General features: G+C 41.7%; 1 protein-coding gene across 2 annotated transcripts in view; it reads left to right on the plus strand.

Moving 5' to 3' along the window:
• Nucleotides 1-19292, plus strand: part of tent2 (terminal nucleotidyltransferase 2) — a 105670-nt gene that overhangs the window by 65160 nt on the left and 21218 nt on the right. For both annotated transcript variants that reach the window (XR_005942857.1, XM_041186638.1), the window contains exon 13: nt 11568-11659. Coding sequence is in view for 1 of the 2 variants with exons in the window: in XM_041186638.1 (XP_041042572.1) it covers nt 11568-11659 (92 nt within the window). In the remaining variant the exon portion in view is untranslated. The remainder of the gene's footprint in view (nt 1-11567; nt 11660-19292) is intronic.

The raw sequence follows: 19292 nt of genomic DNA on the forward strand, positions 1-19292 counted from the left end.
TCGAGCACAATATGTAACCTCATAGCCTGGCATATCCACCATTACCAGCAAGCCAAGGGATCAAAACAAAAACAGAATTACCTGGAAAAACTCAGCAGGTCTGGCAGCATCGGCCAGACCTGCTGAGTTTTTCCAGGTAATTCTGTTTTTGTTTTGGATTTCCAGCATCCGCAGTTTTTTTGTTTTTAGCCAAGGGATCAACCCTGGTTCAATGAAGAGTGCAGGAGGGCATGTCGAGTGCAGCACCAGGCATATCTAAAAATGAGGCGTCAACCTGGTAAAGGTACTACTTACATGCCAAACAGTGGAAGCAGCATGCAATAGACAGAACCAAGTGAACCCACATCCAACAGATCAGATCTGCAGTCCTGCCACATCTTGTTGTGAGTGGTGGACAATTAAACAACTAGCTGGAGGAGGATGCTTCACAAATATCCCCATCTTCAATAACACGGAAGCCCAACACATCAGTGCAAAAGAGAAGACTGAAGCATTTGCACTCATCTTCAGCCAGAAATGCCGAGTGGATGATCCATCTCCGCCTCCTCGTGAGTACACCAGCATCATAAATACCAGTCTTCAGCGAATTTGATTCACTCCACATGATATCAAGAAATGGCCGAAGGCATTGGATACTCCAAAAGGGTATGGGCCCTGATAATATTTCGGCACTGAAGACTTGTGCTCAAGAACTAGCTGTGCTCCTAATCAGGCTGTTCTAGTACAGTTACAACACTGGCATCAAAATTACTCAGGTATGTCCTGTCCATAAAAAACAGCACAAATCCAACCTGACCAGTTACCACCCCATTAGCCTACTCTGTCATCAGCATAGTGATGGAAGGTGTCATTGACAGCGCTATCAAGTGACGATTACTCAGCAATAATCAGCTCCCTGACGCTCAGTTTGGGTTCCATAGGGCCACTCGGGTACAGACCTTATTAAATCCTTCATCCAAACATTGTCAATTGAGCTGAATTGGTGAGGTGAGAATTGACTGTCCTTGACTTCATGACAGCGTTGACCACGTGTAGCATTAAGGAACCATAACAAAACTCTAGTCACTGGGAATCGGCGGGGGGGGAATGGTTCCGGTGGAACTCTCCACCTAGCACAAAGGAACACATTTGTGATTGTTGGAAGCAATCACTTCAGTCCTGGGACATCACTGCAGAAGTTCCTCAGGGTAGAGCCCAGGACCAACCATCTTCAACTGCTTCATCAATGACCTTCCCTCTATCACAAGGTCAGAAGGAGGGATATTCACTGATAGCACAATGTTCACCATTTGCATCCCCTCAGATACTGAAGCAGTCCATGTCCATATGCAGCCTGGACAGTATTCAGGCTTGGGCTGAAGAGTGGCATGTATCATTTACATCACCCAAGTGCCAGACAATGACCATCTCCAACAAGAGAGATTTTAACTATCTTCCCTCGAAATTCAACAGCATTTCATTTGTTGAATTCCACAATAACAGTGCCCTGGGGGGGTTACCATTGACCAGAAACTGAACTGAACCAGCCATCTAAATACTGTGGCTACAAGAGCAGGTCGGAGGCTATGAACTCTGTGACGAGTAACTTACCTGCTGACTCCCCAAAGTCCGTCCACTATCTACAAGGCACAAGTCAGGACAGAATACTCTCCACTTGCCTGGATAAGTGCAGCTCCAACAACACTCAAGAAGCGTGACACCATCTAGTGCAAGCAGACCACATGATTGGTACCCCATCCACCACCTTCAACATTCATTCTCTCCACCACTGATGCATTGTGACAGCAGTGTGTACCATTTACAAGATGCACTGCAGCAATTCACCAAAGCTCCTTCGACAGTGCCTTTCAAACCCATGACCTCTACCACCTACAAGGACAGGGGCAGCAGATGCATGGGAACACCACCAGAGAGTTCCCATCCAAGCCACATGCCATCCTGACTTGGAAATATATAGATGTTCCTTCAATGTTGCTGGGTCTAAATCCTAGCACTCCCTCCCTATCAGTGCTGTGAATGTACCTAGACCACATGGACTGCAGTGATTCAAGAAGACAGCTCCCCATCACCTTCTAGAGGGCAATTAGGGATGGGCAATTAATGCTGGCCTAGCCAGTGATGCCCATATTCCGTAAAAATGAATTTTAAAAAAAAATGTCATGGGGCAATTAAGATTAGAGAAATGAATGCATAGCTCAAAGACTGGTATGGGAGAAGTGAGTTCCAGTTCATGGGACATTGGCACCAGTACTGGGCAAAGTGGGGCTGTACCGTTGGGACGGTCTACACCTGAACCATGCTGGGACCAGTGTTTTGGTGAGCCACATAACTAGGAAAGTAGAGAGGATTTTAAACTAAATGGTGGGGGCAAGGGATCAAATTTGGGAAGATGAGGTAAATCAAGGAGTAGAGATGGGGCAAGAGAGAAAGATATTGATGTGGGAAATGATAAATGGACCGTTGCATGAAGGGGTAGAGAGCACCAATCTAACAGTAAGTCAGCGGATAAGGCTAGAGATTACAAAAATAATAAAAGAGCAAAACTAAAGACTCTGTAACTGAATGCATGTGGCATTCGAAACAAAACAGCTGAACTGAAGGCACAAATAAAAATTAATAAGTATGATCTGATAGCCATTACAGGGACATGGCTACAGGGTGACATAGATTGGGACCTGAATATTGAAGGATGCATGACATTTAAGAAGGACAGGAAGCTAGGAAAAGATGGACGGTGGCTCTGTTAATTAATAATGATATTAGTACAATAGAGAGGGATGACCTAAGTTCAAGAAACCAGGATGTAGAAGTGGTTTTGGTAGAGATATGAAATGATAAAGGCAAGAAGTCACTTGTGGGAGTGGTGTATAGGTCCCCAACAGTACCCACAGAGTTGGACAAAGTATAAAGGAAGAAATGGGAGCTTGTCAGAAAGATATGGTGATAATCATGGAGGATTTTTATCTACATATAGATTGGAAAACCCAATGGGCAAAAGTAGCCTAGATGAGGAACTGGTAGAATGTTTTCAGTATAGTTCCTTAGAATACGACCAGAGGGCAGGCTATACTAGACCTGGTATTATGCAACGAGATAGGATTAATTAATGGCCTCATAGTGAAGGCATCCCTATGTAGCAGCAATCATAATATGATTGAATTTTACATTCAGTTTGAGGGAGAGGAGAATGGGTCCAAGACTAGTATTAAAAATAAATAAGGGCAATTATGAGGGTAGGAAAGCACAACTAGCTAAAAAAAACTGGCAAATTAGGTTAAGGGATAGTTCAATAAAGATGCAGTAGCAGACCTTTAAAGAAATATTTCGGAATATGACAGAATAGATGCATTCCAACGAGAGAGAAAAATTCCAAGGGAAGGACCCACCATTTGTGGTTAACTGAAAAAAGTTAGTATCAAACTTGGAAGCTAGCTAGAAATATAAAGACAGATAGTAAGTGTTTCTATAGATATTTTTAAAAGAGTTAAAGTGAGCATTGGTTCATTGAAAGTGGGTCTGGGGAATTAATAATGGAAAATAAGGAGATGACTTAAACAGGTATTTTGCATCAGTCTTTACTATAGAGGATGCAAGTAACATCCCAGAAATAGCTGTAATTCAGGAAATAGAAGGGAGGGAGGAGTTCAAGAAACTTACAATCACCAGGAAGGATTGCTGAAAAGGGATTTTTTTTGTCAAAGCTTTTTTGACAAAAGCTTCAACAACAAAAAATGTCAAAATACGTTGGTATTTTCTTGCCACTTGTCCTGATGTTTTAGAAAGAAATCTCTCTTTTTTTCATCAATACTCAAGTTCTATATTACCAAACGACTAATAACCAGGGAAGTGGTTCTGAGCAAATTATTGGAGTTGCGGGCTGACAAACTCCCAGGTCCTGATGGACTTCATCTTACGGTCTTAAAAGAAATGGCTGGCAAGATAGTTGGTGCTTTGGTTTTAATTTTCCAAAATTCCCTAGATTTGGGGAAGGTTCCATAAGATTGGAAAATAGTGAATGTAACTCCTTTACTTAAAAAGGGAGAGAGATAGAAAACAGGAAATTACAGGTCTGTTATCTTAACATCTGTCATAAGGGAAAATGTTAGCTGTTATTAAAGAAGCTATAGCAGTGCACTTAGATAAATTCAAGGTAATCAGGCAGAATCAACATGGTTTTGTGAGAAGGAAATCATGTTTAACTAATTTAATGTACTGCTTTGAAGAAGTAACGTGCTGTGGATAAAGGGGAACAGGTGGATGTAACGTACTTAGATTTCCAGAAGGCATTTGATAAGATGCCACATCAAAGGTTATTGCAGAAAATCAAAGCTCATGGTGTAGGGAACCACATATTGACATGGATAGAAAATTGACTGGCTAACAGGAAATGGGCCATTTTTCTGGTAGGCAAGATGCAATGAATGGTATGCCACAGGGATCAGTGCTGGGACCTCAACTTTTTACAATTTATATGAATTACTTTGATGAAGGGACAGAAGGCATGTTTGCTAAATTTGCTGATGACACAAAGATATGTAGGAAAAAAAGTTGTGAAGAGACATGAGGCGGCAAAGGGATATAGATAGGTTAAGTGAGCGGGCAAAGATCTGGAAAATGGAGTATAATGTGGGCAAATATGAAATTGACCATTTTGGCAGGAAGAATTAAAAAAAACATATCTAAAAGGTGAAAGATTGCAGTGCTCATAGATGCAGAAGGATCTGGGTGTCCTAGTCCATGGATTGCAAAAGGTTCATATGCAGGTACAGCAAGTAATATGAAAGCTAATAGAATGTTATCACTTGTCGCAAGGGAAATTGAATACAAAAGTAGGGAGGTTATGTGTCAGTTATACAGGACACTGGTGAGGCCACATCTGTAGTGCTGTATACAGTATTGGTCTCCTTATTTAAGGAAGGATTTAAATGTGTTGGAAGCAGTTCAGAGAAGGTTTACTGGACTAATACCTGGAATGGGCGGATTGTCTTATGAGGAAAGGTTGGACAGGTTAGGCTTGTGTCTGCTGGTGTTTAGAAGAGTAAGAGGTGATTTGATTGAAACATATAAGGTCCTGAGGGGCCTTGACAGGGTGGATGTGGAAGGAATGTTTCCTCTTGTGGGAGAAACTAGAACCAGGGGTCACTGCTTAAAAATAAGGGGTTGCCTATTTAAGACCTAGATGAGGAGAAATTTTGTTTTTTTTTGAGCGTCATGAATCTTTGGAACTCTCTTCCTCAAAAGATGGTGGAAGCAGAGTCTTTGAATATGTTTTAAGGCAGAGCTAAATAGATTCTTGATAAGCAAGGGGGGTGAAAGGTTATCGGGAGTATCTGGGAATGTGGAGTTGAGTTTATAATCAGATCAACCATGATCTTATTGAATGGCAGAGCAGGCTCGAGGGGCCAAGTGGCCTACTTTTCCAATTTCTAAAGTTCTTGTGTTTATTTGTGGGATTGTAAGATGGCTCCTGTCAGCCACCTGCAAAGCTAACATGCAGAAAATATAATCAAATTTAACTTCCTGAATAGTGATAGCCTCAAATCTTTGTTTCTTTCCCATGGAGATTGCTGAAATTTACATCACATGAACCTATGAATGTTGCTGCATTGGAGGTCATAATTTCAAGATGAAGTTTACTTGTATTTATATTGCTGCTGGAAAGTGGAAGCAACATAGTATTGTAAATGACTTACTGCAAGTTTCAATGGCAAATGCCACCATCATATTCCAGCCTTGAGCTTGAGGAAAATACAGCTCCTGGAGCTTGTTCTGCCAGTTTGTACATTGGCTGTATTTTAATTCCATTTACCATCTTTGTATAAAATTTAATGCAGTTAGGTAACAAAAATCGAGCAATTACATTCTTGACATTTTTAATTGGCTCAGCATCCACAGCCTTTTAGGGAAGAGAGTATCCAGATTTCCCCCCTCCATTATGTGACCAAATGCTGCTTGATTTTATTCCTACGTTGCCTAGGTCTAACTTTAAGATTATGCTCACTTGTTTTGGATTCTCCCAGCAGAGGAAATGGTTCCTCTCTCTATCTTACAAAACCCTTTCATTGTTTTAAATGCCTCAATCTTCTAAACTCGAGGGAATACAAACCATGATTATGCAACCTGTGCTTGTAATTTAACCCTTTAATCAGAAATATCATTGGAATGAATCTGGCCTGTACAACACATCTGATACCCGTAAACACAGTACTTCAGCTGGAGGCTGACCAAGGTTGTATACCTTCACCTTTTTGAACATCAAGCTCCTTGATACAAAGGCCAAGACCTATTAGCATTTTGAACACTTTTTTGCATTTTGTGCACAAGCTTTTAGTAATTTGCATACATGGATGCTTAAATTCCTTTGCTCCTTAACAGCTGTTTGCATTGCTAACCTATTTTGACCTTCCCTTGACATAAGGAACTTAACTGCGTACATAATTGCTTTACTGTTGCTCTGAAATTTCCCCTATAATGATCCATGGAGCAAATGCTAAAGCATTGGCACCGAGGAACTACAAAGCACAAGCTAGATTTATGTAGTTATATGGAGGGAATTCCGCAGTGACACTTGTTGGTTGATGGGGGCAGGGCAAGGAAGCTGTGGTGGCGTACCAAAGGATGGGGGCTGAGGAATGGAATGTTTGCAAGGGAATGGAGAGCGGCAGAATGTTGTGGATATAGGGTAGGATGAGGAACGGTCATGGGAGGAATTAAAAATGACTGTGCATTTTAAATTTGAGACACGGGAGGACAGGTATCTATTGTAAGTCATCATATGCAAGGATGATGTGCCAGATGGATTTACTATGGGACAAGATCTCTGCAGCAGATTTTTGGGCAGGGTGTTAATGGAGCATAAACTCTGGGAACCCAGCAAATTGTGGACAAGGCTGAAGGTGACAAAGGTGTGGATAAAGGTTTCATGGTGGTGGCAGTCCAGTGTTGTGGGGATGGAAGTATGCTGTTTTTATGATGCAGTAAGGATATGTTCTAAAGCTAATTTTTAACAAGGCCAAAGGTTATTTTGCATTAAACCAGCAGCTCCTTTGCAGTCCTACAATGATTTTTCAGGAGATAATTAATTGTAACTTAATAAGCAACGTTGAAGCCCATCTTGTTGGACCATTCAAAGTCTGCTCCAACTTCTAAATTGAACATGTTAAACAGAGTGCAAGATCAGGTAAAAATAATGGAATTAAACCCCCACACTAAAATGTTTATGATCAGGTAATTGTTTTTGTCTTCCAGATTTTCCAAAAAAGCCATATTTGAGTTTTATTGTAGAGCAGCATGCACAGCTGAGATCACTATTTTAATCTAAATGAAAGCTGAATACCTTTGGTGGTGGCTACATTTTGCTGTGTCAATTCTCTAGGTTCTAGTTTCAGAAAAATGAATGAAGGCAGCAGGTGGGATTTGGGCATAGAGGCCTGTGAAACAGATGGATGTTGGAGCCAAAAGTACAGCTTTTAATGTTCAGCTGTTTTAACAGGGACAGTGTATAAATGCTTGCAGGAGGGAGAAATACGTCACTGATGTAAGTTACAGCCTGTACTACGCACGTACTGACTGTCAATGGGGATTTGTGATTTTGATGGACTGAGTGTGCAATGTACTTTGAGTCTGTAACCATCATTTCTACTTCAATCTTTGCACGTAGATTTCTATTACATACAGTGATCATGTTTCGCTTCTAAAAAAAGAAAGGCAAGATTCTGGGATCTGGGGCAGTTTTGCACTAAAGACTTGCAGCCGCTGAGTACTAGTTGAAACAATTGGACCATTTTCCACTTCTGAGCTGTACAGGTTGTAAATATGAGAGCTTTTTGGCAACCCTGCTCAGTTCTGGCCTGCAGTAATATCTTAATGATCTGTTGTAAACATCTAGTATTGTGATTAAAAATAAAGATGAACAATACCAAGAAATGGCTGAAGGCACTGGGCACTGCAAAGGCTATGGGCCCCGAGAACATTCTGGCAGTAGTACTGAAGGCCTGTGCTCCAGAACTAGCTGTGCCCCAGCCAAATTGTCAGAGTACAGCTACAACATTGGAATCTACCCGACAATGTGGAAAATTGCCCAGGGATTTCCTGAACACAAAAAGCAGGACAAATCGAATCCAGCCAATTACTGCCCCATCACTCTGTAGTCTCCATCATCAACAAAGTAATGAAGATGTCATCGACAGTGCTATCAACAGATATTTACTCAGCAATAACCTGCTCACTGATGCTCAGTTTGGGTTCCAACAGGGCTACTCAGCTCCTGACCTCATTATAGCCTTGGTCCAAATATTGGTATAAGAGCCAAACTGAAGAGGTAAATTGAGAATGACTGCCCTTGACATCAAGGGATCATTTGACCAAATGTGGCGTAAAGGAACCCTAGCAAAACTCAAGTCAGTGAGAATCAAGGAAAATCTCTTCACTGATTGGAGTCATGCCTAACACTGGGGAAGATGGTTGTGGTTGTTGGAGGTCAGTCATCTCAGTCCCAGGACATTGCTGCAGGAGTTCCTCAGGGTAGTGTCCTAGGCCCAACCATCTTCAGCTGCTTCATCAATGACTTACCATGTATCACAAGGTCAGAAGTGGGGATATTCGCTGATGATAGCACAATGTTCATTACCACTTGCAATTTCTCCAATACTGAAACAATCCATATCTGTATGTAGCAAGACCAAGGCAACATTCAGGTTTGGGCTAATAAGTAACAAATAACTTTTTCATTACAGAAATGCCAAACAATGATTCTCCCCAACAGGAGAGAATCTAACCATCTCCCTCAAGACAATGAATTGCATTACCATCGCTGGATCCCCCACTATCAGCATCCTGGGGGTTATCGTTGACCAGAAACTAAACTGGACCAGCCATATAAATACTATGGCTACAAGAGCAGTTCAGAGGCTGGAGTTCTGTGGCAACTAGCTCGTACCCTGACTCCCCAAAACCTGTCCAACATCTACAACGCACAAGTCAGGTGTGTGATGGAATATTCTCCACTTGCCTGGATAAGTGCAGCTCCAACAACACACGAAGTTTGACATCGTCTAGGACAAAGCAGTTTGCTTTATTGGCATTCTATCCACCACCTTCAACATTCGCTCCCTGCACACTGATGCACAATGGCAGCAGTCTGTATCGTCTGCAAGATACACTGCAGCAAGATTCCTTCGACAGCACCTTCCAAACCAGCAGACTGTACCACAAGGGCAGCAGATGCACCACCACATGCAAGTTCCACTCCAAGCCACACAACATCCTAACTTCCTTCACTGGTCAAAACCCTGGAACTCCCTCTTTAACAGCACTGTTGGTGTACCTACACCACTTGGATTGCAGTGGTTCTAAAAGGCAGCTCACCAGCACCTTCTCAAGGAAAATTATGGTTGGGCAATAAGTGATAGCTTAGCCAGTGACACCCACAACCCATGAAAGAATAAATGAAAAAAGATATTTTCACAAGTAAGGTTGCACAGTGCCTTTCTAGGGTCAAAAACAAACCAAGAAAAATCATAGAGATAAAAGCAAAAAACTGCGGATGCTGGAAATCCAAAACAAAAACAGAAACCGAAATACCTGGAAAAACTCAGCAGGTCTGGCAGCATCGGTGGAGGAGAGCACAGTTGACGTTTTGACCCTTCAACAGAACTAAGTAAATATAGAAAAGGGGTGAAATATAAGTTGGTTTAAGCGGGGTGGTTTGTTGGGACAAGCAGCCAGTCATAGGTGGAGATAACCACAAGCTGTGACAGACAAAAGAACAAAGAGGTGTTGATATTATCTAAAAGAATGTGCTAATTAAGAGTAGAAGACAGGACAGATAAGGTACAGATAGCTCTAGTGGGGGTGGGGGAATACTAAAAGGTAGAAATAAACAATGGGTGGGAATACATTTAAAAATAATAATGGAAATAGGTGGGAAAAGAAAAATCTATATAAATTATTGGAAAAAACAAAAAGAAGGGGGAAGAAAAGGGAAGGGGTGGGGATGGAGGAGAGAGTTTAAGATCTAAAATTGTTGAACTCACTATTCAGTCCGGAAGGCTGTAAAGTGCCTAGTCGGAAGATGAGGTGCTGTTCCTCCAGTTTGCGTTGAGCTTCACTGGAACAATGCAGCAAGCCAAGCTCAGACATGTGGGCAAGAGAGCAGGGTGGAGTGTTGAAATGGCAAGCGACCGGGAGGTCTGGGTAATGGTTGCGGACAGACCGAAGATGTTCTGCAAGGTGGTCACCCAGTCTGCATTTGGTCTATCCAGTGTAGAGGAAACCGCATTGGGAGCAACGAATGCAGTAGACTAAGTTGAGGGAAGTGCAAGTGAAAAGCTGCTTCACTTGAAAGGAGTGTTTGGGCCCTTTGATGGTGAGGAGAGAGGAAGTGAAGGGGCAGGTGTTGCATCTTCTGCAGCCGCATGGGAGGGTGCCGTGGGAGGGGGTTGAGGAGTAGGGGGTGACAGTGACTGCTTTGCAGAACATCTTTGGTCTGTCCACAAGCATTACCCAGACCTCCCTGTCACTTGCCATTTCAACACTCCACCCTGCTCTCTTGCCCACATGTCTTGTCCTTGGCTTGCTGCATTATTCCAGTGAAGCTCAATGCAAACTGGAGGAACAGCACTTCATCTTCCGACTAGGCACTTTACAGCCTTCCGGACTGAATATTGAGTTCAACAATTTTAGATCTGGAACTCCCTCCTCCATCCACACCCCCTTTCCGTTTCTTCCCCCTCCTTTTTGTTTTTTCCAATAATTTATACAGATTTTTCTTTTCCTACCTATTTCCATTATTTTTAAACGTATTTCCACCCATTGTTTATTTCTACCTTTTAGTATTCCCCCACCCCGACTAGAGCTATCTGTACCTTATCTGTTCTGTCTTCTACTCTTAATTAGCACATTTCTTTAGATAATATCACCACCTTCAACACCTTGTTGTTCTTCTGTCTGTGACAGCTTGTGGTTATCTCCACCTATGACTGGCTGCTTGTCCCAACAAACCACCCCCCCCACCCACTTAAACCAGCTTATATTTCACCCACCCCTTTCCTATTTTTACTTAGTTCTGTTGAAGGGTCATGAGGACTTGAAACGTCAACTGTGCTCTTCTCCGCCGATGCTGCCAGACCTGCTGAGTTTTTCCAGGTATTTTGGTTTCTGTTTTTGTCCAAGAAAAACCATGTTTAGCAGTTAACAAGCCTGCAAATTCCAGAAGAAATTCAGTACTGAAGAAGGTTAATCAACTATGTTTTATTTCAGTGATATGTGCCATTGGCAAAACCATTGCTTTCTGTTTTTTAATTGCCATTCACTTAGTTATTATCCTGGTAAGCAATTATTTGAAAGCTGAAGGGATGACTTGCACCACAACCTGCAAATTATTGATAGTAGTAATGTCTCAAAGTGCTTACTCATAATTCTTGCTGTTGGAGGATCAAGAAGAATTGCATTGGGACAAAGATTTCAGACTTTAAAGTGAAGTTTGTGCTATATCATGGCTCAGTTGAATGGCTCAAATTATAACCATAGATATTAATACATGTCTGTTCTCACTTTCGCCCCTTCAGTTGGAGTAATTCAATAATTTCAATTCGTGAAGCCAAAGTGATTCCCAAAACCAATGAAATGGAATGGAAAAATAAATATATTTGTGTTGAAGGTATGTAATAAATGTATGTGTATGGCTAATGTCTGTAGCTTCTCTACTTAGCTAAGTGTTTCTGGTGTCTTTTAAAAAGGTTTTTCTGTTTTATAAATTGATTATCATTTTCTTCTACCATTAAGTCACCATGGATTTCTGCATTTTAGTTGGTTATTTATAATTGATTATTCCATGTTCCACCAAAGAAAAGGCTCTCCAAGATAATATCATCTGGACCATTTCCCCAATAAAAGTAGATGTTTGAAACTAGATGCAGGCATTGATCCTGTGCATCCAACCTTAATAATTTTGAACTGAGTTTTTTAAAAATAAAAATGTTTTGGAAAAAAAAACTCCATGATTGTAGTGCTAGCTTCATTGACTTTCCTGAATACTATATGAAGTATTTAGAAAATTGATTTAAGTGAAATGTACCCATGACGCAGTTTGAGTGTTAGGATTAATCAGAACCAATGGGATCAACAATTCTGGTTGGAGGTATTCTTGGAAGTTTGATTGTGATGTTTGTTCTTGACGTTTTCCCACAGTTTGCAAATGTTATTGCATTTACCTTCTAAAGTTTGGGTCCACTGTAGTTGAGTATCTTAGCTTGTGGTTTAATGCCAGTAGCTGTCGCCTGAAAGGTTTCAAGAACTAGGAGGCTGCTGCAAGTAGGGGGAAGAATGTACACGAGCAGGCTTGAAGTGCAACCTCTGCTTTTGGGTTAGTAGCAATGCCAGATGATGCATCTTTCAATCCTGGAAAATCTGTAAGAGTCCAGGAAGGTAAAGAACCCTAGACTCTTAAACTGAGTGTAATAGTCAGGATTTTTATTCAAGTAAAATCACAATTTTATAGCACATAGTTGTTTGTCTCAATAGTAAAATCCATCAGCATTTCAGTTTATTTTCCAAAGCGTTGCTTGTGCTTGGCATCACGTATATGTATTAATAAAGTGTCTACAACAACCCAGAACTGTGGCTAGGAGTAGCTGATTTCCATCCTCCAGCTACAATGCCTACTGGAGCATGTTTCTTCATCCCATACACATCAATTTCAATATCTATTTCAACCACAATGTGTTTCATCTGAGAGGATACCTTTCCACCTGCTACTTTTCCCAAGCTGCCAGCCACCTTCATTAGAGATCCCTGTCCAACGTTAGCTATTCAATATGCATTTGCCAGCGCAGCTACAGCTTCTCACAATTGCAAGCCACGTGTGCAAAGCTCTACTTTCCTCCTAGGTTGCTAGCAGCACTGCCTAAGAGATGCATCCTGCATTCCTGGATATTGCTGATCGATTGGTGAAGGTTGGCAACCTTGATTTATTCTTTTTAAAGCTTGATTATTTTCCCTATAGTTGCAGCCCAATTCAGCACAAAGTTCCCTCAACTTTTAATATGAATTTGTGTAGACTGAATTATTTACTTTTGCATTCTATATTTTTAAGATTAAAAACTAGAGTCACAGCCGTATCAACCTCTGGTGCTGCCTTTACTTGTACCCTTAAATTCCTATGCTCTTCCACAGACCTTTTAGAGCATAATAACTTTTTTAAAAACCAAAATATATCATGTTATACTTTCTCACTGACACTCAATTGCATTTGTCACTTTTTAGCCTATTCCTGGTCTTCCATCTTATCCCCTTGCAATTTCTTCATTTGATCTACTAAAGAATTAACAATGCCTCCTATTTTGGTATCTTGTGTAAACTTTGACGCCACTTGAGTTAGAGGCGTCCTAGTTTGGGAATTGAGTGGAGCTGAGCAGTATGGTCGTGCTTTAAATGCTCTATCTACAGCAGCAAGAGTACTTGGTGAATTACATTCTGTTTTGAATGAAATTTAATTCATTCCTTGCAGATTAATCACAAGATTATCACAGCAAATTATTCTACCTTGTTTCTTAAAACCTGGCAAAGTTTTTAGTCCAATCAAATGGCACCCCTTTGTCCATATCAAATCAGTTTGAGGATATGAGCGTCTTTTCTTTCCAAGGTCCTGACCAAAATTTAGATGGTATCTACTCTTGCAGACAAGCATGCTACAAACTCTGCCAATTCCTTCAGGCTATGTGGTCTAATTTAAAGAAAACCATAGTGCTAACCAGTGAGGGTGGTGAATGTATCTATGTTATACCTCAGCTGTGTCTGACAGGTGGGAAAAGGTTCATAGAAGCACTGTGATCCATCTATTCCCCCCTTATCTAAATGTAAGGGGGAAGAAAACAAAAGTAGTTACAGGGAGAGAGTTTATGGTTTGTTACACAGAACTCCAACAACATACTTTCATATCGTTCTGAGGGAGCGACTGGAAAGGTAAGCATTAGCTGACATTCAAATAGAAAGCACCAAGAATTGGCCATAAACTACAAAACCTGGAGTACCCTAATTTCACTAAAAATAACCCAAGTAAGATAACCTTACTGCCTTGGGGGTGGGCTAAATAAATCAATACATTTCAAGAAGTTTCTGAACCGACAGTCAGCAAATTGAGCCTCAGTTTAAGGTTTCAGCTGAAGGATGGCAACAATGTGGCATTCCTTGAATAACACTAGAATGTCAATGTAAATGATGTGCTTAAGTCCTAAAGTGGGTCTTAAACTTTTTGACTAAGATGAGAATCTTATCTATTGTAGCAACTGTTGGGTCCAACTTAATTATAGCAGAAGCTTCACTATTGTATCTTCTCTCTTACTGACTATCCACAAATTAATTTGCTGTGCAAGCTACACATGCTGTACTTAAAGCATTCTGTTAAAGACATTTGAAAATGAACATAATGTGCACTAAGGAATTGGGGGATAATGATATTGTGACTAGCTCCAGCTTAATACAAGGGTAACCTTGTTGTCCAACTTCAAAATATTTCCCTTTTTAATTCTTTAAGAGTATAAGGTTCTAGGATCTAGAAACAATTTATTTTTACATGAATAGCACTGACGCACAAGTGGGATGGTTTTAAAGGAAACCGGGTACGCAGTTGTCACAGTCCTGAGACATTTTGAGGCTCTGGCCACATTAGCGTGCTGCTCCCAAGTGTGTGTCATGCTGTAGCTCGATGGCAAATCAGCCTGATTGCATGCTGAGCCAGCTGGCAGATTGATTCTGGAAAAGGCATGTGATCTATGCATAAAGGGCTTCAAAAAGAACAGAATCATTTGGGGTGCCCCAGAGGAGCATTCCTGCTCATCTTGGGCCCACCATAAAAACACTTGAAAATGCTAGAAATGCTCAGCAGGTTTGGTAACATCTTTTGACAGAGAAACGGGTAGAATTTTCCAATAAGATGAAGGCAGATTCAGTGAGTGTAGGGTGGGAATGATCTGGAAAATTATGTTGGGTCACATCCCTGACTTCACCTTTCCCTCTTTCAGCTTTCCCCAGAATGGGTTCAGAATCCTGCAAGGAACCCTGTGGTTCTAGTGGAAAAGCAATTGAGAAGGCATTTGTAAGAGCCTTTTTAAGCCATGAATTCCTTCTTTCTCCGCAATGCACAGTTTCCATGCTGTATCTGTGCCTCACCAGGGTCACTGATGTGATTGCAGTAAGAAGAGCTTCTTCAGTGGAACTGACAAGCTGGGAAGGCTTTGACAGTTACACTGAAGAGCTACAGCCATGGGCATCGAGAGACTGCTGTTTAAAGCACTTCCCTGAGTGCTGTCACTGCTTGACAAGTGATTGCCAACTTCTTGGAAGGCACTTCACCTGTCTAGCATTTCACTTGCTTGAGCTGCACTTCCCTGTTGCCACCCTTCAATATTTAATGGGTGCAGCTAATGCAGTTGCAACTTCCACCTCTGCTGAGGTGCAAGATCAGAAGTCACCATCACTACCAGCTGCCTTTCCTCAAGCACATGCCCTTCCACGAGGCAGATGAGATGGACACTGAGATCCAGCAGGAAAGAGACGAGACCCCCCGCCCCCCAACATGGGGTCTACAAGCAGCGGATTAGCTTCCCTGACAGGCCTGAGCACCGGTACCTCAGGAGGCTTGGGTTCTCACAGCAGGTCACTGCAGACACCTACAGCTGTTTGGATCAAGGTCTTTTTCTCAGTGGAACAGGTGGGCACACATTGCGCCCCTATCTCCACCAGCCCTCTACATCCAATGGTTCTGCCTCTCGCCAAGATGTGTGCTCTTTTCTGCAAAAAGAGAAAGCAGAGAGGTGTGCATGGATTTGTGTGTGTTTGTAATTGATTGTGTGGAGAAGAGGGTAGGACACCATTTGTGGAGGGTCACTGCGAGGTCTGGGTGCAAAAGAGCAATAGGCTGAGAGGGAGTGAGAGTGTTGGTTTCTCAAATGGGAATGTGAGCTGCTTTCAGAGAGAGGAATAACTGCAAGGGTGACTTGAGGTTTGCTGTCCCGGAGAATGCTGACCAAGTTAGTGTGGGGCTTGGCATTTAAGATTGTGCACTACTCATCTGTTATGCCCTCCTGAAGTCCTTGATCGTCTTAGTGCATTGACCCTAGATTGGAGGGAGCACACTCCTGCTGCTGCCTTTTTCTATTCTTTCATGAGATGTAAGCATTGCAAGGCCAGTGTTTTCTGTCGGTCCTTAATTGCCTTTGAGAAGCTGGTGGTAAGTCATTTTCTTGAACGGCTGCAGTCTTTCTGGTCTAGGTGTACCCACAGTGCTCTTAGGAAGCCAGTTTTAGGATTTGGAGCCAGCAAAAGTGTTGGATCAGGGATATAGTTCCACGTTAGGATTGTGTATAGCTTGGAGAGGAGCATGCAGGTGGTGGTGCTCCTGTGTGTCAGTTGTCCTTGTGCTTCTAGATGGTAGAGATTGTGGGTTTGGAAGATGTTATTGATGGGGCTTGGTGAATTACAGCAGTGCATCTTGTACATGGACTTCCATGGCTACTTTCATCCATGTGTGCTTGGTTGGACAAGGTGTCTTCTTCCTCCTGTCCTTGGGACTGCAGTCCCTCGGATCCCATAGTAGGACATCCTAGCAAGTGAGAACCCTTGGGAGCAGCCTTTGCAGGTCTCCTCTCCATTACTGTGGTTGCTGCAGCCTCAAAACTTCCAGTTCTGGTGAGCCCTTGTAACCCATAGCATGGTCCCTTTAATTGGAAATCTTTCCCTTGACTGAACGGACAAGCCATTATGTCCACCCCCAATTGGTTGGGGAGCCCAGATGCGGGCTACTAATTTTTTGGTCTCAGAAATAGATTCAGCAAAGCCCGTCCATGAGGAAGTCGGGTTGATGATGTTCCCCTGTTCACAATCTATATATGGGACTTGTGAGGACCAATTATAATATTTCCATATTTGCTAATGACACCAAATGGATGGGAACATAAGTTGTGAGAAGGATGCAAAGAGGCTTCAAGAGGATTTGAATAGGCTGGAACATGGCAGATGGAATATAATGTGAATAAGTCTGAAGTTATTCACTTCGGCAGAAAGGCAGAATATCTCTTCAATGGCGAGAGGCTGGGAAGTGCAAGTGTTCAAAGGGACCTTGGTGTTCTTGTTCATGAGTTGCTAAAAGCTAGCATGCAGGAAGGCAAATGGTATGTTGGCCTTCATCACGAGGGAATTTGAGTACAGGATTAAAGATGTCTTGCTGCAGCTAAAAACAGCCTTAGTGAGACCTCATCTGGAATATTGTGCACAGTTTTGGGTCTCCTTATCTAAAGAAAGATATACTTGCCATAGAGAGAGTCAACAGAGGTTGACTACATTAACCCCCTGGGATGGCAGGATTGTTTTATGAGGAGATTGAGGAGACTGGGTCTGTATTCCTAGAATTTCGAAGAATGAGGGGTGACCTCATTGAAACTTACAAAATTCTTACAGGGCGTGACTGGGTGGTTGTAAATAAGATGTTTCCCCAGGCTGGTGAGCCTAAACCAGGAGACGTAATCTTAGAATGCTGAGATAAGGAGGAATTTCTTCACTTTGCCCCAGAGGGCTGTGGAAGCTCAATCATTAGGTACGTTCAAGACTGAAATAGATTTCTGGTGACTAATGACATCAAAGAAATGGAGTTAGTCCAGGGAAAATGGCATTGGGGTAGATGATCAACCATGATCTAATTGAATGGCGGAGCAGGCTCGATTGGCCAAATGGCTTACTCCTGATCCTATGTTCCTATTGTTTTGATGCTGAATGCTCTGCTATTTTGAGATGTTTGCCTAGAGTGGTTGCCTGCTTTAGATTGTCCCATGCTGAGTTGCTAACCTAATTGCAATTGAAAGCTGTTTTAAAATGCTGGGTGGGGTGACATTTTCAAGAGTTCCCAAAAACTAGCTAAGTGTTACCAACAAATGTGTATGTTAGAGACACGAGCACCTTGGTTTTGACATATTTCTGTGATCTCTGCGTGCCTTTAAAGTTAGACTTTTTAAAAAGAGGTTTTCAACTGGAAGTTAGAATGCAGCAGAAAATCCGCAAGGGGAAAATCGCCTCTGCGTCCTTGGCTGGACAGATAGCAGAGAAAACCTCTGTTAAGTTAAAACCCCCTTTTAAAGGAGCTTGCATATGTGTATGCTTTATATTTGGTGTAATCTGAGAATATAAAACTTATTTCTGCTACCAAGTGAAAGTTGTCATATGCAATATTTTGTTTTGTCCACTGTTAAAGCACTTACAAACTGAACCAAATGATGCCTCACCTAGTGTTAACTAGGCCTGTCTAGTAAGAGATTAAATGAGTACACATGTAAGTCATAGAGCAAGGCCCCAATCCCAATGGAGTTTCCTTGTTAAATACCTGGGTTCTACTACAGTATAAGCAGTGGAAATTATTTTCTGTAAATAATCAAGCAACAAGATCACATAAATGACTGATGCCACCTGAGCCCAGTAGATACTTGTCCAGACCCGAATTCATAATAACAATTTGGCTATATTTAACCATTATCTTAAACAGAAGACTGCTATTATGAACAGATTTTCTGGATTTTGAGGAGACCTACATCATATATTCCTGACATACATTGGCTCCCAGTCAAGTAATGGCTTGGATTTAAAGTTCACATCCTCTTTTTCAAATCCCTTCATGACACTGACCTGCCCTTGCTTTCTGTAATCCCCTCCAGCCCCACATCCCTCTGAAACACCTACAACTTTTGAACATCCCCAGTTTTAATTGCTCCATTATTGGTTACCCTTGCCATCAGCTGCCTACATCTTAATCTCCCCATTTCCCTTATTAAAACTTGCTGCCTCTCCTGTAAGACAGATCTTAAAACCTATCTATTTAACTAAACTTTTGGCCCTAATATTGCCTTTGTGGCTCGCTGTCAAACTTTGCTTTATATTGCTTCTGTGAAGCCCTTTGGTTCGGTTTAAAGCAGTAAAATGTCCCAAGGCACTTCACAGGAGAGTGGATCAGACAAAAATTAATAGTCGCAGAAAGGGATATATTATTAGGATGAGTAACTCAAAGCTTGCTCAAAGTTGGTTTTAATAACAACTTATAGTACTTATATAGTATCTTTAAATAATAAACCGAACCAAAGGGCTTCACAGAAGCAATATAAAGCAAAGTTTGACAGCGAGCCACAAAGGCAATATTAGGGCCAAAAGTTTAGTTAAATAGATAGGTTTTAAGATCTGTCTTACAGGAGAGGCAGAAAGTTTTAATAAGGGAAATGGGGAGATTAAGATGTAGGCAGCTGATGGCAAGGGTA

Source organism: Carcharodon carcharias, chromosome 4 (genome assembly GCF_017639515.1).
Source record: "Carcharodon carcharias isolate sCarCar2 chromosome 4, sCarCar2.pri, whole genome shotgun sequence".
Lineage (NCBI taxonomy): Eukaryota > Metazoa > Chordata > Chondrichthyes > Lamniformes > Lamnidae > Carcharodon > Carcharodon carcharias.